General features: G+C 45.9%; 1 protein-coding gene across 4 annotated transcripts in view; it reads right to left on the bottom strand.

Moving 5' to 3' along the window:
• lrba (LPS-responsive vesicle trafficking, beach and anchor containing) overlaps positions 1-22,860 on the bottom strand; it is a 180,132-nt gene that overhangs the window by 18,601 nt on the left and 138,671 nt on the right. For all 4 annotated transcript variants that reach the window (XM_070989116.1, XM_070989090.1, XM_070989107.1 and 1 more), the window contains 4 exons: positions 22,202-22,342; positions 20,796-20,915; positions 17,678-17,830; positions 4,151-4,318 (listed from right to left, as the gene is read on the bottom strand). In XM_070989116.1, the coding sequence (XP_070845217.1) occupies positions 4,151-4,318; positions 17,678-17,830; positions 20,796-20,915; positions 22,202-22,342 (582 nt within the window). The remainder of the gene's footprint in view (positions 1-4,150; positions 4,319-17,677; positions 17,831-20,795; positions 20,916-22,201; positions 22,343-22,860) is intronic.

The raw sequence follows: 22,860 nt of genomic DNA, 5'->3' as shown, positions 1-22,860 counted from the left end.
GGAAGACGCTCCTCAAAGCCACTCAACCTATCTTCATTAAGTTGAGCTCTGACATTTATGAGGCTGGGGAACGCCGGAAAGTGGCTGAGTCTAGGTCAGCATGTCCTGCGCCTATATGCCAATGCAATGCTCAGGTGATTATATGAGGGGCCATCCAAAAGGCCAATCTCTTTTGGGAGCACTGGCCCATGTCTGATGAGGGTTTTCTATATTCTATACATTTAAATGGCCGAGACGTCCTCGGCTCAGATGTCCCGGCCGGCCCTTTGATTTACTCTGCGGCTCGACAAGATGGATCTCCATGTAAAACACGCCGCGTTTATGCAAATCATGCCAACAACACTCATGAATAGAATAAAAAGAGTAACCACAGCGGCCTTGTATTGGTGACAAGCAGCATGACGGGACTCTTGGATGTCCACGCTCATATCAAACGCAGCGAAGGACATTTTGTCCAAAGAAAATAAACCAGCGGGTTTGTGTTTGGTGAGAGACTTTGGCCTGGTGTCAAATCAGGTTCACTCGCGTGGGTTTACTTCCCCGTCGTCTTCTGCCGAATTACGCAAACGCTGCACAATTCAGACGGGCTCTGTGTTTCGTCGCTGGTGTGAGAGGCTGTGGGATTTTCCATAATCACATGTGAAAGAGGGGAAGCCCTGTACAACCATGAGAAGGCGAAAGAGAGCGTGTTTCTCTTCATGCACCGAGAGGCAACGCAGATGTGCCGGCACGCCATGCACAGGGGTGCACGCACCTACACACAAGTGTGCGCGCACGCACACACACACAGAGGAGGTGAGCTCTGACTTGCGGCGGAGGCAGGACAGGAAGTAATCATGGTTTTGAAAAACACAGCAGTGGCCTCCGCGGCGCTCCCTAATCTGTGCTGAGATACTCCAAACTTTCTCCCAGCATAGAAACGCACATATAAACACACAACCATGTGCATTTATGCCGACGATACACATAAATATACAAAGGTATACACACGCCTGTATACATACATGCGTGTATGTACAAACATATCAAGGTATGATCCATCCAGACCTCTGCAGTGTGTGTGAGAGGCTGGGTCTTCCAAACAGCGTGGCAGGGGCACAGAGCGCTCTACACCGATCTACTACCACTTCCGACCCACATATAAACACAAACACACACACACGTCTGCGGCCCATCCCCCTGATGATGAACAGCCCCCGGGCCTGTCCTAATGCAGCCTAGCCTGACCCAGACCACAGACTCAACCTGAAACAGTTGTCACTCAGTAACGGCGGACTCCGGGGACGTTTCCAGCCCCAAAGCCCTCCGCCTCAAAGCTCCGGCGGCCCTCCGCCACCCCCGGCGCCCGGCCGTGATGAGGCCCAGGCCCTGAGCTCTGCTTCCAGCTTCTGCAAAGACGGGCCCGGCTTCCTTCCGCACAAACACAGTTGAATGAGAGCCTTGGCTTCGCTCGCAGGTACAACACCGCTTTGGTTTATTTAACTAATTAAAGCGCTCAGACCGAGGGTGTTTTCCCAAGGTGAGAGCCAGCAGATTGGACCCGCGACATCAGAGGGGAAGCAGGAGGAGAGGACAACAAACTCTCTGGTTTTCTCCTCTCGAGGGAGTGCGACACACTCTGCTGCTTTATTCAGAGTTAATACATACAGGTGCTGGCACTATGAAATAATCATTTTAGGATCAGCATGACACCGCCAGCGTGTGTAATCTTTAAAAACATCACATGTGACATGCAGATAAACTGAGACATGTTACAAATTACAAATAAGTTACAGTGTATTTTACACGGGAAAACCAGCAGTATTTCCTTTGATTTGTGGCAGATTTCCCATAAAATCTAACCTGGTGCACACAATAAAAACACTTTAAACTAGCTTATTTACTCAGGCAGATCTGTACAATCCTTATTGGGCTGTCCATCTATTATCAGGGACACATTTGGTATCCAGAATAAATATGGTCAGATTTTGTGAAGAAGTTTCAGATCCAGAAAGAGATAAAACTACTTTAGTGGCCAGCATGTGAGCCAAATTTTAAACCAGCATCCCAAGATCTAAGGTATAAACAATGGATAAGGCTAAGCATCACATCTTCCTTACTCCAGGATGGGGAATTAATAGATTTCCAATCTATGTCTGAGAAATATGGTTTAGAGAGACAAGACTTCTATAGATATTTGCAAATGTGTCACTATTATGTAAAAGAGGTGAAGGGATGGAGCAAGGTGGTGTTACACAGATGTTTATAAAAGCATACAACTCGGATCCCACCAGCCGGATCATTGGGGCTCTATATTCAAGGATACTATTAATGAAGAACAACTCAACAGAATACATAAAGCAAAAGTGGGAAAGAGAACGAATGGACGTCCAAATCTCTCTGAGGGAACGGTCTCTCATCATTGACACTCAAATTCACAAGGTTGGAGAGACTTTTGTTGGAAGAACTGTATGAGATTTTTCATAACCCCAAAAATAAAATCAAAACAAACTGGACTTCAGAATCAATGCTGGAGACAATGTGGGAACCTAATGGCAGATCATACCCACATCTTCTGGTCCTGTTTGGGAAACTCAGTCAAGGTTTTGGATGCTGGAGACAAATATTTATTAGAAACTCTCATGGTAGCCAGCAAGAAAGCAACAACAAGACGCTGGCTTCTGAAAGAACCTCCCACCCTGAAGCAGTGGATAGGTACTGTAAACAATATATACAATATGGGGCTTATGACATTCAGTTTAAGATTGCAGAAAGAAAGGGGGGAGAGGACTGGACTAAATGGGTTACATACCTGAACGACAAAGAGTCTGACAACTGAAATTATTGTAAATGCAACTGTGAAACAAAAGTGAATACTAATATAAATGTATCACATTGTGACCAACGACTCCTATGTGCATCACCCAACGTACCTGATTGACCTCATGTTTACAGTGTTATTTACAATATTTACACTAATGTCAAAAAGCATGTTTTTAGTGATGTATTGACATTAAAAGGCTTTTCATAGCTCCACACAGTGACATAAAAGCTGTGTATTCAGAAGCAGAGCTTGCATCCCAGCAGTCGAGGGAGGCAGGAGGCGCCATTTCAGTGCCACTCAAACCCCATTTACCTGCCTGTGATGGCGTCCTGTACGATTCATCAGCTTCCTGTCGAGCGGCGACGCGGTTTTGTGGTCGTGTGCTGACCAGAAGTAATTGGCTGTGTGGAAGTGACCGGCGCGCCCCGGTAATGAATCTGCATGAGTGTACGTGCTTGTGTTGTGTAGCTAAAGGCCAAAGCGCATCTGGATGGGAATTAGGGCGAATGGGGTGATAAATCAGTGATCTACCCCCAGTGCCCGCGATGCTCCAGTCACTGAGCATGAAGGGCAGCAGAGCAGTGGAGGCAAAGGGCTGCTCGGCTGCTTGATGGACTCTGAGCTCATCTCCGTTCAGACCTCTACACTGCTTGAAGGATAATTCTGATTTATGACTATTTGGGTCTTATTTGTACGGTTTTATCCATAATAATATACAATTGTAACATGACTACACCAGGACAAGGACAAATATAGGATGGGGTACGTGCCGCTTTGGCAGCACAGCTCAGACGTGAAAAAGGCTGATGGGAGCGCGGTCGATCGGCCCGCCTTTTCCAGCAGATTGGTGAAGTTGTCAGGCCGGCGTTTGGCTGCGGGCAAGCTCGCTGTGTTGTTGTTGTTCTTCTTCTTCGGGCGGGCCGGTGTAGCTCGTGTGCGCGGCGGTTCAAAGTGAGGCATATGAATAATGAATGAAGGCCGAGGAGGAGGTTTTAAGGCGTTAAAGTGGAACGCTCGGCCAAGTGCTTTCAGGGGCATCGCACGGGAGAAAAGGCTTCGCTCAGCAATACCTGCCAGTAGACGGTTAGCTTAGCTGTCCCATGCCATTCTACAGGCAATTTAACGTGGCTAATGGCATCAAAAATATCCCCCGAAATACAGATGCAGTAAATGGACAGATGCTTTTATAATACAGTCAGATTAAGGATCCATTTGAGAGTGCAAACGCTCAAGTGTACTTACTGTAATACGGTATTTTCCCCCTTACTCAGCGTTATCTGCCGAGGGAGTTAAATCAGCAGCGGCGCATACAGTACACATGTATAAAAATGTGTGTATCAGCCTCACCTCTCTGAGCATGGGGTCGTTGATGGAGCTGAGGTTGACGGCGCCTTCGTAGGTCAGATAATAGAAAACATTGAGCGCTCTGGTGGCCTCAGGTCCCTGCTGCTTGTAGCCAAAGATCAGATCGATCCACTGGTGGAGCTGGCAGGACACAAACTCGCTCTCCAAGGCCTGAAAACACACAGAGAGAGAGAAAGGACAGAGGATTGTAAACGTCAACAGACGCAGGCCATTTACACGCCATTCTCTAACCAAATGCTGGTCCCCAAACATGTTCCTCATCCCATTACTGAGCGGCAGTTATCACTAATGCCCCTCACAGATGAATTCCTCAGAGGAGGCAGAATATCCAGCTAATTGTTCCAGACAGAACCTGCCAATGATTTCTATAATGAGCAAAAAGCACAGTAAATCCATATCTGATCATATGGGAACAACAAAACATCAGAGAACTCTTGTAGTTCATTAGGGAGCCATTTCAACCTCTGTCTTTGTTCTTTTCTCTGCTGCTTGTGGGCGGATAAGAGCACCGTGTTGCTCTTCTGCAGACGTCGCCGCGTCGTCGTAACGCTGAGATACAAGCCGTTTTCTCTCCTCATTAGCCGGCAAAGGAGGGAAAAAACATTTATGGTTTCCTCATAAAAACAGGCAATTGTGCTAATTTGTGTAAAGCTGTCGGCTCACAAAAGCCCTCTAAACACGACCAAATTAGAATGAGGCAGCCCTTGATTGTCATTGCTGCCTTGTGTCACATTAATTTGTGACAAAACATTAGCCTGCGCTACGCTTAAATGGCAATTTATATCATTTAAATTTTTACTGCAGAGGCCGACGCATCCCTCACTTAAATGTGACTTTTTGACAGCTCATTCCGCATCTAATTCTTCCCCACTCTCTTAATTACAACTTTCGATCGGGGGGGGAAACACAGGCATGGAGAGCAGACTGGGCGCACCTGAAGGCATCACAATGTTTTAACCGCGTCTCCAGTATGAACCGAATCTTTGATGCGGTCACAAATTCTGTAATCTGAGCCGATTAGAAGGCTTACGAATAGAAAAAACTGCCGATATTATGAGAGTTTGCGTCGGTTCCTAGAAAAGAAGAAAACCTCAACAGACGGAGATGTCAAAGCTTTTCAGGTTCAGTCTGTGGAAACTGTCTTTAGTCCCAAGCAGAAGCATAATTACACACATCACATGTAAAGCTACTGCAAAGCATTATTGATCCCTGTGGATTGTTGTCCATAGTGTTAACAATATAAATAGTATAAATAGTAGCTCGTGCTACTTTTCAAAGAGAGCAAAGTGACGTCTTCAAATTGACGTCTTCAAGGAAAGCAGCAAATCCTGACATTTAAGAGGCTGGATTGTGATTATCGATTATCAAAATAGCTGCAATAGACAACTAATTGACCAATCTTTGCAGCTCTAATGTACATTTGATAGAACAGTTCATTGTTTTGAGGTGTTTATCAGCCTGTTGGTTCACACACGTGGCCCTTTTTCAACATTTTGGCAGCCCTGGACATTCTTCTACTCGTCAGAGATCTCGTGTGCCTTTAGACAACATTTTAAGCAGTTTGGAGAAAAACATGCTCACATCTCTCAGAGCGTAAAAGGCCCGAGGGTTTGGTGTTTTATTGGCACTCGTATCGAATCATTTCAAGCAAAATCAAAGTCTGCATTAACAGACAGCCTGGTGTCGTTTAAATCACAGCTGCAGCACTAATCTGAGTTTGCTGTACGGTTATGGTTATCACGCGCGTTGGTATTTCGGACATTGCCCCTGCTGACATGCAATCACTGTTCTGAGAGCTGCAGACTTGACAAAATTAGCAGATGGAGACAGATTTGTCTGTCCCTGTCCCCTTTGTGTGACGACATTTTCTGTTAACGGCTGAACTACGCCGTGATGTTGAAACAAAGATAAGCTCACATTTAAGTATTAAGATAAAACAGAACACCCCTAGAGTCCACGGCAGTCTAGACTGCATGTCTATCCGTCCCTCTGTGTGTTCAAAGGCTCGTGTCACAAGGCAGTCCTTTTTATCAATGCTACATTATAAGCCAGGGAAAAGCTCTTCACTCAAACTCACTCTAACAGCGGGCAGAGTGTGTGTGCGACGGGGAGAGAGATCAGTTCATTATGCGTGAGGACTGACCTCTGACGGGCCCCTGCTCCCCTGTTTCTAAAACCAAAGCTGGGCCTGATGGGCATTTAATGTGCACCGCAATCTACTGTCAATCAGCGTGGGGAAACAAAGAGCAGCCATGTTATTGCAGCTCGCTCTCCAGAGGCCCGCCTTTATGGAAATCACTTGCAAGTACCATTTGGAGAGGGAGAGGCAGAATAAGTGAGAGTGTGTGTGTGTTATTGTGTTTGTTTGGTCTGTCACCGTCCGTCTGACGAAAGGCTCTGCGACTGAAGTGCAGGTGTAGAAATTTAACCTCAGCGGAGCAGATCTCAGAGTTTCAAAGAGTGTGCGCCTCCGCCTGCGGGGATACAGTAAACCGCCTTCATCGTGCTTCTTCACGGCTCTCTGAAGAAGATCACAGTGTTGCTACGCCGCTCAGACAACAATCAGGCTGCGATGTAAGTAAGAACAATGAAAAGCCATCAGCGAGACACGCCGCTGCGCCGGCTGACATGTTTGTTCATTACCCTGTAGTTTATTTTGAGTCGCTCACTGGATCGACAAACAGCTGAAAATAGTCCCCAACAAATCCGCCATTCACTCCTGTTTGAGCTGAACTACAGTGTCCGGCTGCTTCGGGAAATTAGTTCACCTTTTTCAAGTTAAATTATGTTTTTGAGCTTGTTTATACCCATACCACCGTCCACACAGCCCTTAGATTTAGACAAGGCTGCACACAGTGGATCCTAAAATCACCACGAGGCAGAGCGATGACTAGTTCCTACAATAAGTGACAACGATGAGGTGGTCAGAAACATCCCTGCGTTATGTAAATGCAAACACAAGAGGGCAGATTAATTCAGCACTTATCTTAAGTACCTATTATTTGAAGGATACACACACATGATTTGTGCATTTTGAGTGAGACAGTTGTTGGGAGAAGGTGAGAGTATAAATGCAGCCATTGGTGGAGCATGTTTCTTATGTTTGGCAGATTTGCCGCCTTTCCCTCCGCGTGATGCGCTAAAAACTGGCGTATTTCACAAAAAGCACGACTTTGATGGACATACGGTAAGCCACCGGCCATTTGCATTGACTCTTTGTCAATAGATGTTACGGCTAATGTTCTACATACTGCCACCTGCTGTACTGGAGGGGAATGAAGCAAACACACAAATGGGCAGTTAAGCTTAAATGTGGGAGGTTTATGGGAAAATATATAAACAGGAGGACAGCGGGACCTCCTCACGCCTTGAGAAGCAGCGAATGAGCTTGTACCTGACTGCCACAGACGGGACAGGGAAGTTTGAGTATCCAAAGATCATCATGATCATCAGCCTTATCCCTTTTAACCTGCTGATTTCATCTGTGGACGAATGACATTTCCATTACACACTCGTGACTGTGATAAAACCCAGAACGACATCAAATATTCATCTTACAACTACAAGACCGCACCTGAGGGATTTAAGCGACGTGACAGACAAGCGCTAAAAGTGAAGCGCGGAAATCGGGCGTGTGCCCATCAGTCATTAATGATGCAGCAGGCGAGCAGGTGTGGAAACGTCTCCTTCTGTCGCGCCGCACTGTGGAAACAGCGAGGCAGAAGGTTGGGGCAGATAGCAGATTCCTGAGGTGGGATCTGGTGCCACTTCAGGAGAACCAGGCAGGATTATTGATGGGCCAATTAGCAGCCAGTGTGTGTGTCATCCCCATCCGCGGGGGACTCTCTGATAATTAATGAATAATTTAGCATGCCTTTATGTAAATGCTGATAGGGGGTAGAAGTCACTGGAATCCCACATTTCTATTGTTACGGGTTTGACGAAGTACACCTTTGAAGCATAAGGGGGTCCCCTTTGTTGTGTGCTGTGACTTGTTTCCAATGACAGCGATAGTTTGGAATATTCTCACATGCAGGAAAACATAATCATTTACCTCAATCAGTCTTTGCTGCTTACGAGCTTCGTCTGTGTGCAAGTCTCAGATTATTATCTGTAGCTGCAGTGTGAACTTCAGATAAACTCTCAAAGAATGGTGATGATACGTTACTCTTTAGACTCTAGACTCAGGACTTAAAGGCGATCCTTATTCGAGACATCAGACCGGAGACTGCAATTAACCAGCTGGAGGACATTAAACCAGGATTACTCACAAATCCTGAGGAGCAAAACCGAGAACGTCTGATCGGGACTGGTCGAGTGATTTTTCTGCTTACGAGAGGGTGTGATTAATCTATTTTTTTTTAATCTCTTCTTACTGTACGTCACTTTGAACGTCTTTGAGTGATAAGTAAAAGTGTCCACGCCGCAGGTCTGCAGGAGCAGCGCTGGGCCGTCCTGTGAAGTTTCTGGGCCTCGCTGTGGTTTGCGGTCGGCTTTATGGTCCGGACTGAGCTGGATTTCGCTCCAGCTTTAACGAGGTGACACTGAATGCTCTCCTCCTTCCCTCATTGGCCCTAAAAAACCCTTTTAAGGACTTATGGAGAGCTGTCTGTGAGGATGTTAAAATGTCACTTAACAAATCAATGCGCTCATTTGCATGCCGGCCGTGACGCGCGTGCGTCTCACCGGTGGTGTGTGCGTGTAATCGAATGCACATGTGGCATGTGGAGTGTTGTCAGCAGCCGGCTGTTTTCTTTTGTATCGATTACGGATGAATAAAGCAAACACTTGTCAGGTCTGTATATACTAAAACGACTGTTTAAGCACAAGCCGATCAAAACATCCTGAAAACCACATCCAGCATGTGTGACAGTGAGACATTTTCTGCCTTTTCACATGAGAAAAATTACGCCACCGTACCGCAGAATCAGCGGCTCAATCAAGCTTTGACTCATGAATTCTTATTGTGCATTTTATTAAATCAAACTATTAAATCTGAGGCTCTCCAAGAACAACGAACATCCTCAGCAGAAGCCACTTTATTCCTCATTTTTATTCTTTTTCTTTTCTCCCTCCAAGTTCAACAGCCCCCTTTCTTTTTCCCTTCTACTTATTCTCTCGCTCTTAGTGCTGCTCCCTTTTTCCCCTCCTGCTCTTTCTTCCAGTCATCTGATCCTTTGGATCAACTCCGCTGGAGTTGCCTTGCCCTGAGGTTGACAAGCACTCTGATTAAAGGGCTTATTAGCTCGCTGTAAATGAGAAGCCGATTGTCATTTTGAGGCAGGCAGAGGAAGCCTGTTGCCAGCCAGGGGAGAAGGGGCCCCCCAACATGGAAGAGGGAAGAAGAAAAAAGCAATAGGTGACGTAAGGAACGAGAGCCTCGGAGCAGCCGCACAGCTAACAAACCATTTCCTTTATTCTCGTATTCACACACACCGAGGAAAGCCCAGATGGGTTGTGTGTGTTGCTTCAGTGCCCCCCCCCCCCCCCCGCCTTCCCGCTCTACTAATTAGACAGGTCACAACTGTGAGAGTTCTGGCTACGGGTCAACGGAGGCACTCGCTGGCAAGTGGAACCTGAAACTCTAACCCCGACTCTCTCCGGCTCACTCCTCCCATCGCTCTGACTCTCCCTCATCCACTTGAAAAGCAAGAATATCAAGTTGTGGGGAGAAAAGAGGCAGAATGAGCAGCGATTGGCAAAGCATCCGCCCAAAACAAACATGTCATGGTGGATTTGGTGTCAGTCACACAAACGGCAAAGGGTAGACTGCAGGAGTGCACTAAGTGGTCCAATTTACAGCGCAGACAATGGAGTAAACAACACTGATTGAGGAGTAAACGGATGAAGCAAATGAAACTCTGAGGGCTTCGCTAATGACAAACAATGACGCAGCATAAAGAGCAATGAGGGCGTATAACAGCCTGGTCACAGGGAGTTTAGACAGAGGATGACTGCAATGAGAAAAGGACTATTTCACAACTGCTAACAAGCACCTGCAGAGAACCTAACCATCTGTCCGCCTCCGTACAGAACGGCTAACAAGCTAGCACATACATCACCAGCGCCATCAGACACATCCACAATAGGATCGAGCGAGCAGAAGCAAAGTCAACAGTCAGAGCTGATTAGACGCAGGGCCGCGGAGGAGGCTGAGCGAGCCCAACGACAGAATATTTGGATAGCTGCTGAGAGGAGCATTGTTGTCTCGGGTGATCATGGAGTCGGCTGGAGGACTGGGCGCTCCCCCTCCGCCCGTCTGAAGGTGTGGAGGCGTCTGAGCGCAGAGTGGAGGTGATTAGGATGAATGAGTCGACTGATCAGCTCGAGAGCAGTTAGCCAGCGAGGAGGGGTTGTTGCAGAGTTACATGGAGCTGTAGCTTGTTAGAGCGTGTGTGTGTGTGTGTGTGTGTGTGTGTGTGTGTGTGTGTGTGTGTGCGTGTGTGTGTGTGGAACAAAAGGAAAACGTGTCCAAAATGAATAAGTGTGTGAATTTGCTGCCTTTCTTCTAACGTTACAGTAAATATTTGGGGGCTTTTGATTGGTCGCTAAGAACAAGGCCTCTGATGATGTCAGCTCGTACTCTTGGACATAACAACGGGCATTTTTCACTGACGTTTTATATTCCACAAAGAGGTCACTCTTTAATCAATAGAGTAAAAATGAAGATGAATAAAAAGTGGATATAAATAATCAGCCCAGTCATACTACAGATTATAGAGATAAGATAAGATAAACTAAGATAAGACAAGATGAGATAATATACAGACAATAAAAACGATGCCAAACAAATTCAACTATAGAAGTTATGTACATCATGTACAAAGAGTAGAAAAATAAATACTGCCAAAAATACAGTGTCTCTGGGTTTTTGTACAGTAATAATGAGCAGAGCAGTGCAAACAGCAGGTTTTTTAATACACGACAGACTATGGTTCTTTTTTTATGACCTCTTGTAGCAGTAACAGCACTTAAATATCATCTATTAACCTTCTAAATCATGTTCTGATGACAATGATCATCTCATTCTCTAAATTACAGGCTGTCCAAATTAATATTCTGAACAAGCTGTAACTCAAAGCTACCAAAATTAGTTTTGTTTAAAGCTTACAGTATGAAGAGTGACTCACTTCATCGCTTTCCCATCAATGTGCTTATTATAAATACTGCGGTCATGATTTCTACCACGTCGCCAAGCTCTTATCTTCTAGAAGGCTGTGAGATGTTTCTTTGTCTGCTTTCAAAAACATAAATAAAATAATTGTTGCTGTCAACGCTTGACTGAACACATTAGCTTGGGAGGTTCAGAGGGCAAAGACAAGTGTTCCTTTAAATAGAGCAAATATGGCAGCACAGACGTCCAGGAGTTCGAGAGGCAGAGAGAGACAAAGTGCTGGACAGACGGAGTCTGAAAACACACGAATGCTGCTACAAAAAAAAAAGCATCTCTGAAGACTTTGGCAGAAGTGAAATGAGAGTGTGGAGGAGCGCAGGAAAAGGGAGAAGGACAACATTAGTGAGTGAGCATGTCAGCGGCAGTAGATCATCCCATTTCTCAGGCTCTCATCGGCCTCCTCCATTACGTCACCGAAGAGGAGGACGAAGGAGAGGAGGGGGAGGCAGAGGAGAAGGGGGGACGGCTCGTAAAACACTGCGCACACAGTAAACATGTCTGCCCTTATGCATGACAATACCCCTACAGTGAGCGCTGCCTGACATTAGCCAGATAACCCCCCCGCCCCAGTTCCCATCCAACAACAAGGCTTTCAGTGGAGACGCCAGGGGAGCAGATTAGCGCTTGGCTAACATGGTAAACTGCTCTGCGACATGAAGCCGTACTGGGCCAGACCACGTTAAGGCTTTCACTCACTCAGTCATTCACAAGTGCATAAGTATATCTTAGTGGTTAGCGACTGGTCCTCGCAGTGGTTTACCTCAGCTCGCACATGAATCCCCGCGGGGTTCCTGCGAGGATAAGACGTGGAGGCTGGTGGGAACGGCGCGATGTTCATCCCAGTGGCCGTCTGATCAGAGGGGGCTTTAAGGATGAGAGGTGAATGTAAACAGCCGTGATCTTTGACTCGCTGTAGCTGGTGGTCTGAGCCGGGGAGCGACGGGGACTTGTGGGAAAGAAAGGGGGGGGGGGGGGGGGCACGTTTTTGTCTTCTGTACCCAGGCCTCCCTCAGATTCCACACGCACAGCCGCTGGACTACTCCGCACCCCCTTCCCTTTACTTGATCATGAACTGGGAGGATAATGGACTTGTCTGCCATGATGACATCGTTTGTGTGAGTGTGAAGAGCTGTCAGCACATTGAAGTGACAAACTTCAGAAAAGGACTTTCAAAGATGTCGACAGTGTGAGTATGTGGGGGTTTTGGGGGGTAAAGGTGATTCGGCTCATGTTAATATGACATTCGTCTGTTAGCGCTGAGCAGCCATGTTTACCTCTGCAGGCAGGAGAACAGCTGTGTGAGGCGCTATGAAACAGGTCGCCATCATAGTTACAATTAGCAGACTGAATTCAGGGAGGACGTTTGTGTTAAGCTAATTCTGACATCCCTGATGTACTAAAAGCTAATGGCTAACAAACAAGGGTCAATTCACACCACCATGTCTGCATCAGAGGCTCTGATCGTTGTTACTGTCACAATGACGCAGCCTTTACTGTCGAGCGTCATCCATGGAGTAGATATGCTGGGTACTCAGTGGGGATGGGGATCGAACCAACTCCAAATTGTCCGATCCATCATATCATGTCGCTCATCAATTCATTTTATCGATGCCGCTGCGTTCTCCTGACAGTTCAAAACAATGACTCACGCGTCTATGCTGCTGGAAACAGGTGAAAACATCAGCAATATGTTTCTACACAGCATGGGCTGAAACTCCAGGAACACATCTGACGCTCAACTGATCAGGCATCAATGAGAGAATCCATAAAGAGCCAAACTGAACTGATGAAGACGCTGGCATCAGTAAAATCTTATCGATCCCTTCATCATCCACGTGGTCAACCCTCAGAGAATCAGCTTCTGAGCCGTCACTCAGTCGTCTTCGCCCATTTAACGGGAAGGAAAGTCTCTCAGTGGTTGTGCGAGGGCACTTTCTCTGACGTCTCTGTCACTGCCTCGACTGAGCAGATGCTTTATAAGGGGGAAAAAGGCCAAAAGTAATGTGCTGCCCGGCTCTCCCATGTGTGTGGTTTGCAGGTCTGTCAGCGGGACGACAAGCACACAGATGACTGAGAGGAGCCAAACATGTGAACTACAGAGCAGCGAATGGGCCCTGCTGAGTTCAGGTGGGTTAGAGGGTGACTGCACAGCAGCTTTCATAGAAAAGAGATGTGATTGGAAAGATCAGCGTTGGGATAAAAAGACGCCTGATTCCAAACAAAAGCACAAAATCTGTCAAAAAATAGGAAGTAACACGACACTGAGCGCCCACCATAGATCACCAAATGCAGCTCAGTCTATGGATGATTGACAGCAGGAGGCGGAGGCTTCGGCTGCTCCCCATCAGCAGCTCCAGTGAAGCCTCGGACCCATGACAGCACAGGTAAACACCGACGTGCACACAAACACGCAAACACACGTGCATGATCACCTGCTATCACGCTAATGGTTAGCAGGCCTGAGAAGCGAGATGCGGTCATATATAGTGGAATGTCAGAGAGGCTGACAGTGCCCAGAGACGTGCAGTTATCTGGTGGAGGGGGGATCAAGTTCTTAACCTCTCCTTCGACCTTCTGGTAAAAACAACAAGCAGCCCCTGATCTCTGCGGCATGCCGTCGCAAAATCCCTCCGTCTTGCGTGTGTGTGGGTGCGTGACGGACCAGGAAAAAGGGAGCGTTTGAGCACACTGTAGGCTTCAGTTTAGCAAAGGTGCACGCTTGACTTTGTCTCCAGCAAGTCTGTCTAACGTCCAACCATTCCTCAGCACATCAAATCCAAGGTTTTCAGCTGGAGCCTTTGAGACTTCAGAGTAGTGTAAACCAGAGGTTAAACAACAATCCGCGCAGGCGAACACTCGCAGTTTATCTGTTGCCATACAACACACTTTTTACTAAACATAAGTGATGAACTATGACACTTCCAGCATCGCAGTAATATAAACCAGGCTGCAGTTTGATGTAATGTTTATATCTTCTGCTGGATTTTTTCTTTCTTTTTTTTTTTTTTTAATACCAACCCCGCAGCTCTCACTCACAACAACAAAAACAAGCTGCCGTTTTGCACAGCAGCACAATCCTTTACTGTGAGAGGATTTTAATGGCCTTTCCAGATTGGGCCCTAATTAGCTGTTAATCATCTAGGGCTCATAACCAGAGTGGAGACAGCAGGCGTGTGTGTGTTCGCAAGCGTGTGCGAGTGTTGCGTGTGTTTGCGTGTTCTCTCCTGCTGTCTATCCCTGTGTTGCGAGGCCATTAGCGGCAGACAAGCTAAAGAGAGCCAAACAGCCCATTAACTCTTTCACTCTTCCTCTCTCCTCTCCACCGCGCTCATCTCTCTCCCTGCAGTACCACAGTTGCCAGCTGACACCCTCTAATGCCAGCTATCTGTCATGACCAGAGACCTGTCCACCCACACATCCCTCCCTCTGCCAATTCTTTCCTTTATTCTCCCTGTCCACCCTCCTGTACTCTGTCTCTCTGGCTCTGCCTCTATATGTTTTGCAGCACTGTACGACAGGGTCGAACTCAAACCCTTGAAACGGTAAAACTGCACAAGACTCCAGTGCTGACAAAGCAGAATTTAAAGAACAAAACCTCTATAGAACATCATTCAAATGCTTTTTTTTTGCATAACAAATTAACAATAACGCTTTATATTAGTGTGCACATATTCACCATTAACCAATGGCTTATTAGCATGCATATTAGCAGCATATTGCCGCTTTATTTGTCATTATAAAGCACTTATTAATGCCTTCTTCTGCATGATTCTTATTCTGCAACTACGAGGCCATAAAGTGCATTCCCTCAGTAACCTCCTTCTGCTGATTGCTGCATATTGATTGTAAGTAAGGACGGTGTTGTGCATGAATTATGATCTTAATAACCCTGGCCCCCTAACCCCAAGAATAAGGAATAAATAAGTGATTTATAATGACAATAAAGAGACGGTGTGCTACTAATATGCATGCTAATGAGCAACTGGTTAATGGTGAATATGTGTATGTTAATATAAGGTGTGGTCAAATTAGCAGGACAAAAATCTATTAATGCCTGATGACAGGTGAAAACAACATCTTGCAGGACTGGATCAAAGTGATGTGACAGAATAATTTTACTGTCTAATACTGTCACAAACCTACAGTATGTGTCTGTGGGCTCGGCTGCACGTTGGATCAATATGTCGACTTGCACGCAGAAGAAAAAGAAACTGAAATTTTATCAGCCTGGAAGCCGAAACGAGGCAGGTAGCTGCGCGTGAGCGTAGACCATTAGAATAAGTCCAAATTGCCTCTGCTGGACTAAATTGGACACAAAGGGAAGGACCAGAGGAAAAACTGAGGCAGCAGAGGTGGACGAGTCGGCTGCACTTAAACAGGCAATGAAAAGCCGCTCTGTGCTCTCAGGAGCACAAAGCACATTAACACACAGATGCTAACAAGTCCTCACTGTTAGCGTGTTGACGGATTTTTAGTGTATACAATAATATTATCCAAATTATGAATATTTTAAAAGGTGAGTGTTTTCCGCTTCTGTGTATAAAACAAGATTCACTCAGGAGAGCCGTGTTAAAGATGGAAAATTATACCTCCTGCAAAGTCAGACAGAGAGTACGACAATAAAAACACGACAAAGCTGCAACTAGTTAATATGTTAATTATTTTTCTAATTAACTGATTAATTTAGTCTATTAAATGTGTGAAAATTATGACAACTGCCGTCATAAATTCTGACATCCCAGTGCAATATTTTCACTTTGTCTTTTCTGACCAGTCAAAAACACACAGGTATTTAAACACGGCTGTAAAAAAAAAAAAAAGGTCATATTTTAGTGAGAGGTCATTTTTTTGCATTTTAATTTTACTGAAAAAAATCTAAAAATGATGATCACGTGATTTTTGCTGGAGTTTCTCCCAAACAAGCATGTTCCTTTACATCTGGAGGATGATTTGAAGCAACAAAAAGCTTCATTTATAACAGTGATTTGGCCATAATGTGATTTTCCTAATCTTAATCACTTGTTCAAGCCTTGTATTTACAATCATATAAAGCACAGAAAAGCAGCAAATCCTCATATTTCAGTAGGTGTGTATCAAATAAAATGAATTCAATACTTGTCTTTGGCAGATAAGTATCAAAACTTCATCAAGTATATTCCTTCTTTTGAACAAATGAACATAATTCTGACTGAGTACGATGCAGCACAGCACGCCGCCGCCGCCACAGCAAGCTTCACCCGATGCATCCACCTCGGCCTCGACCATGCTGACAGCCAAAGAGAGAGGAGTGCGTGATTAATGATAGGGGCCTGGTCATATCAGCAGGCTGGTTAACAGACCCCACCGCAAGACTACACAGGTCACAGAGCACACCCAGCCTCATCAGCACCCATTACTACTGTGGGCATCGCACAGGGAGCTACATCTGTTTTTAGCCCAAACACCTCGCTGAGAGAGAACGTGGCCTCTGAAAGAGCTCAAAATCAAACAGACCTGTAATGCAACAAAACACAGGCGTAACTTATTCATGCAGAAAACAAATTTAAATTTACAAGCCTGGCCTCTGAGCATCAGTAAGACTCTGTCAGCAAGTTTTGGAAGTTGAAGGACTAAATGACAAACGACCCCAGCAACAAACAACAGAAACAGTAAATCTAGCTGGTGCTTTTTGACCTTCTGGAGCCGAGCAAAGTAATCTGATCCAAAGAGTTACCTTAGTTTTCCAGCCTTCGGTGTGTGCGTGCGTGCGTGTGTGTGTGCAGGAGAGAAAATATGACAGCAAATCTGACAACATCCGACATGCATATACACAGAGTATTTCTGCTCTGGGGCTGAGCGGGCAGGAAGGGGAGATCAGAAACAGGATACCGCATCATTTTCTGTGCACGCAAACACAGATGCGATCGCACGCGCGCACACACACACACCAGATGTGTGCGTGCGCATGAAGCGAGAGCAGAAAGAGAGATGGCGAGGTGGACAAGGACGGGAGGTGATGTTGGATCACTTCGCCAACACGGCAATCCGAGAGCCGGGGCATGTCCGAGGAGCAGGAGGCTCAGGTAACAGGAAGAAGTGCGAGACGATCAGGAAATAACACTGTCTCTTTGAATTAGCATGTCCAGCTGAAATGGGGGGGGGGGGGGGCAGAAACCTCTGGCAAGACTTCAGAGGGTCTGGGTTATGCAACACAAGGCAGAGATAGAAATGTGCGTGTATCTACGATATGTGTCAGCAACTTGTAGATATACTACAAATAATAACACAGTCAGTCTTTAACACTCTGTAATGATGCGCAGCACAGCGCAACACTTTCTGCTGTCCGTGTTTCTCACCAGGCGATTGATGCGCACAAACTCCTCCGGGCTCTTGGCCCAAGGCGGCAGCTCCACGTCTGAGACCACGGTGCTGTCCTCCATCACTCCCAGGTTGTAGCTGTTGGCGTTGACAAACATCTCGGGGAGGTAGTAGAACTCTGGGATCAGCTCCTGCACGGGTACAACACGGAGACACGTTTAAATGCACCCGCTGGTCAGTTACAACGCTGCAAGCAAAAAGTGATGATATCAACGCGTTTTTAAAATGTGCAGCAGCTAAGAGTTCAAATAAAACTGACACCGGCTTAGATTTGGGTAATGCTGAATGAAGGAAGTTGAGATTTGGAAACACATGTCCAATAGTAAAAAAATAAGAGAGAGAGAGTGACGATCCCTGCGTAAATCCAGTTCAGAAATGATTTAGAGATTGCTCTGTGTGTGTCTGCTACAACAGTTAGACTGTGGTGTTCTCTAAATTGTACAATTATTCAAGGAAATTACATTTCCGACTGCCTGTCTGCTGCCCGCGCTTGTGCTTTGGCCTCTGCAGAAGATGTCAAAAACCCCTGAGCGCTCACTCAGCTGTGGTTTTTCACTATTCAGATGGACTCGTTTGCTTTGTTTGTATCTAAGCAGCAGAAAAAGAGTTTTCTGCTCCCCCCGCCGACTTCCACAACCAGAGAAAAAGACCCAGTCAGCCAAATTCTTTCCTAACTATGATGATTTTATTTGGCCGTCCCAAACAACACAAAGTATTCTCAAATTGGCGGATGGTGAGTAAGTTATGACAGGAGCTGTAACCCCATATGTTTAGCCGTTCGTCATTCTTAACAAAGCAGAACTTGCCACAAAGAGCGTAAACATTAAGATCGAGTCTGAGCTTTAAAAACATGTAGATGAATCCATACTGCCCCGCAGGCCCGAGCTGTTATTGTTGTGTCTCGCTGATTGTGAAACACAGTGATGGACCAGGGTGTCTCTCAGTTCTTGGCTGCTTTGTGTAAACAATCAGAAGACAAGAGTGTGAAATGTATATTGTGCTGCAGACTGTTGACATTAAAACTGATAAAATACTGAGTTTTCCTGCTGTCTTGATATGCACTTTATAACACAAAGCATGGCTTCTTTCCTCACTGCTCTGGGGAACATTTGTGCATTAACAAAGTACATAAATACATGCAAGGATCTATGTGAGAATAGTCATTTTCAGCAGCTGTATTCATGGTATGAACAGTCGAGCATTATATTTTCAAACTTGAGTCTAATTGACAGCATTTGTTTTGGCTGTAGACAAAGCCTGTGTGACTGCAAGTGCTGACTGGTCCTCTCAAGAAGGACAGAGAGATACAAGCATGTTGACAGTCTGACATCAGAGACGAAGAGACCACCGCCGACGCCAAGCTGACATGCCCCGGTCTGTCAGGCGACGATGGCAGCATGCAAACGCTCCACGCTAAAACCTGCGGGTTTATACGCTTTTTTCAACTGATTTTCAAGAGCCTGGAGATATGCAACGTGATCTCTAAAGCACACAAACAAATACACTCAAATAATAACATGACCCTTGTTTTTTTTTTGAGATTAGCTGCGGAATACATCCACCTCTCATCAACGAGCTGAAAACGTCCAATCAAATGAGCAAGCAAACACGCAGGTTTAAAACAACACGGCACTTCCTCACTTCTGAGACCTCTTCACTCCACAAACCCTGACCTGAAACTAAAGGTCAGCCTCTTAACGAGTCCTCCAGCTCACCCAGGTTCACTGGCTGCAGCCCCCTGTAAATTTGAGCTGGAGGTGGCAGGATGCACGCACACACACACACACACACACATGCACACACACAAAACCTGGAGGGCTTCGCTCCCTAACACTCAAGCCGGCCTTGCATGGACCATTATGTGCAGTGGCCCCTTTGCTCCGGCCTGGTCAGAGGCCAGCCCCTCTGATCCCCAATCCTGTCCTGTTATGGGTCACTGGAAGGGGCTCTGGCCTCTGGGCTGCTCTGCTACCCTTCCACTGTTGCTACTTCTAACTCCTCTGCTCTTCCCTCTCCCCCCCCAATGCCTTTAGGCTTAAGCAGGGGTCAGGGGATTGGGGATTGGAGGTCATGCTAGCGTCACCCAGGCTACAGACACATTGAATCTGGGTGTTGTAACCTATTATCACTCCTTCTTTACCAGTGGGGTATGAAAACACTGGGGCTTTTTGCCCTCTGGCAGGGGCAGAGGGTTGCTATCAATGGCTCCAATGCTAATGCTAAACGGTGTGCTTAGCATACTAAATTGATACATCTCGTCCCTAATTCCTCTTTTGCCTGGAACAAGAATATGTGCGTCCAAGTGGATAAAGTCGACGGACTTTCATTCAAAATATGCTAAAAATTCCAACTGAACAGGGAAACAAAGTGATGCGGTCCAGATTTCGCCTTTATTTTGATCTGAGGCTGAGCGCTCACAGTTTGATCCACATTGACAGGTCTAGACTGAGAGAGCAAACGAGGGCTCTTGTTGGGCTTTCGCAATCAAGCGTTGGCCAGCTACGTGGTAACGCAATCCATATGTTTTATCGGAGGGATGTGGGGGGGTGGGGTGGTAAACGCAATCAAGCGTCAAAACCCCCAACACCACTGCTGTTCCCCCATCCAGTGACCCAGTGCCAGGAGACCAAGCAAACCCAGCTTTGACAGAGAATGTCTGACTGTAGTCGTAAATGTTTTAGGAGCGCAGTTAAAGTGTGCACTGGGGGTTCGAGGGCCCTCAGTATGGGAATGACCTGTGCTGTTGCAGGGCAAGTCCAACAGCTCAGCAGAGTTTGGGGGCCCAATGGGCAGGGATTCAAGTCCAGGTTATAGCTGGCTGAATCTGAGACAGACGGCTGGGACAGATGAGGATTAGTCTAACGCTTTGATCAGAAGACCAGGAAGCTTTCACTGCATAGGCACAATGATTGGTAGTGACTGGACATTACTCTTTTGAAACCTTTTATTCTTTGTCTGTAAGGATGCTGGATGGGGATTTATTCTCCCGTAGCGCTCGCTCCTTTATCTCTTTTAACTTCTAACCTTCTTTGCGAGTCCGCCGTCTTAAAAGGAAAGTGTTTCCACATCATGTGCGAGCATCAGTGTGTGGAGTACCTTAACGTCGGATGTGTCTCTCTGGCAGTTCCTCCAGGCCCGGGACACCGAGGAGAAGGTGCGGTCGGCGTGGTCGAACTTCCCTCCTTGGAAGTTGAGAAAAAACGTGGTGAAGGGTTCCTGTTGATCGGGAAAAAGAGGTTTAAATCTGAATCTGCTTTTGTAGCTGCTGAAAAAGAATCACTTATGACATAAAAACGCACATGAAAGCCGGCTCGCGGTCACTATGTCAACAGATTGGAGTGAAAATCTACTCTTTTCACACACCCTCGAACAAACTGGAATCCAAAAATGAACAAGTGAAAGAACAATAATCCCAGTGAGCTACTAAAGCCAATGCACTCGTGCTACTGATGCATTTCTAATCATGTATAATCTTGTTAGGACAGATCAATAGCCGTCTCCCTGGTGCAATAGCCCCCGAGTGACACGGACACAATATGCTGGGCCACAGCGACAAACTGCTACTGTAGATAGCTAATTAAAGTCAGCCTGAAATGACGTAAAGCTCATTTGTTTAACCACACTTTATCTCATCATACAGTTAAAACAACAGAACGGGAGCGCGCTGGAAAACCTCACAAATAAGCAGAAAACGCACAAAAAATGCTCACATTTATCACACATATGACACTTCACAGCTACTCCCTGATGTTAAGTTTGATCTTTAAGCGAGGGTTTCTGGTAAAGTGGCTTTAGAGTAAGCCCGCTAATGATGTGCAGGGATCAATGAGGTAACTCTACTGGGAGTCGCTGAGACAGTGAGCTACTGGGACAATAACAGGAGAAAACTGCACACTGGAGAAACTTAGTAACCTCCCTGTCCCTTGAGTGCAGTGTGGAAAGATTGATAGCATCCATTCAACAAAGGTGCCGAACGAGGGCACCATGCACGCTGCACACACTCTTCAAAAGCAAATCACAGAACGTACCTGGCGTTCCTCAAAAATTCTGCTCAACATTTCTTCATGGCAGACATTTAATCGCACTGTTTTTGTTGGTGTTTTATTCTTAAATGGTAACAACATAGAGTATAATGAATCTACGTGGCAATAACTTAGGAGAAATATGCATGTGATGCAATATATGGGATACATTTACGCTCAATTTGACATAAACAAATGTGTTTCGAGGAAGCAGATGCCTAATTAAGAGTGAATTAATGACAATATGCAACTCCAAAAAGAAACACTGAATATAAATTCAAAAAATAGTCGTTAAATATGTTTGAAAAACAAGTTAGAGATGGATACCGCTGTTTAAAACTGTGTGAAAGGGGGGCCTGTTTACAGCCTGTGAGCGACATTACACATGTAATATTTGGATGCATATAATCAGGATTTTTGTGACACTGTAATGAAAGCAACAATCAAGACTGTTTGTGTTTTTATACACGCTGCACTTACGATACGGAGAAGCCACATCAGGGTGAAGCTGGAGGTGGAATAGTGGGTTCCATAGTGGAACTTGGGCACCTGATCATCCTCCCAGGACTCGTATCGGTCTGAAAAGAATGCCGCCCTCTTGGGGTTCAGAGCGCCGATGGGCTGCGGAGACATAAAACGTATTTCGTTAAAAACTGCTCACTGCTGCTGGACATGAAAACAGGGACAAACGCACGAAGGCGCGAAGCAGGGAGGCGCCTCTGAATTTTACTGTGCATACATTCAGGGACCTGCATAACAGTTGCGAGGCAAATGAAGCTGGTAACCTTTGTGCAATCTCAAATGAATATTAGATGACGTTTCCCTTCAGAAGGAGATCAATCCTTTCCCACAGAGTGCTTTTTAGAGGAACAGAGCCCCTGCAGCTGCAGTCTGTCAGAGAAAACTAATGTGCTCCAATGAAGGAGAGCCTACTAGGAATATCAATAGCACGGCTGCGGGTTCCTTTAATTTCTACTTTTATTAATCTGTAACTAATACACTGGTCACCGGCCCTATTTGTAGTGTAGAAAAATGGATAAGTTGCATTAATTTTCCATCGCTCTGCAAAACCAATAACCCTGTGCTGCTGGGCTATTATTTAAATACTCATTTATAGAAATCACTTTCAGGCTGGTTCA

Source organism: Chaetodon trifascialis, chromosome 2 (genome assembly GCF_039877785.1).
Source record: "Chaetodon trifascialis isolate fChaTrf1 chromosome 2, fChaTrf1.hap1, whole genome shotgun sequence".
NCBI classification, from domain to species: Eukaryota; Metazoa; Chordata; class Actinopteri; order Chaetodontiformes; family Chaetodontidae; genus Chaetodon; species Chaetodon trifascialis.
The sequence above is the reverse complement of the archived record's forward strand: the minus strand, read 5'-3'. Positions and strand labels throughout refer to the sequence as shown.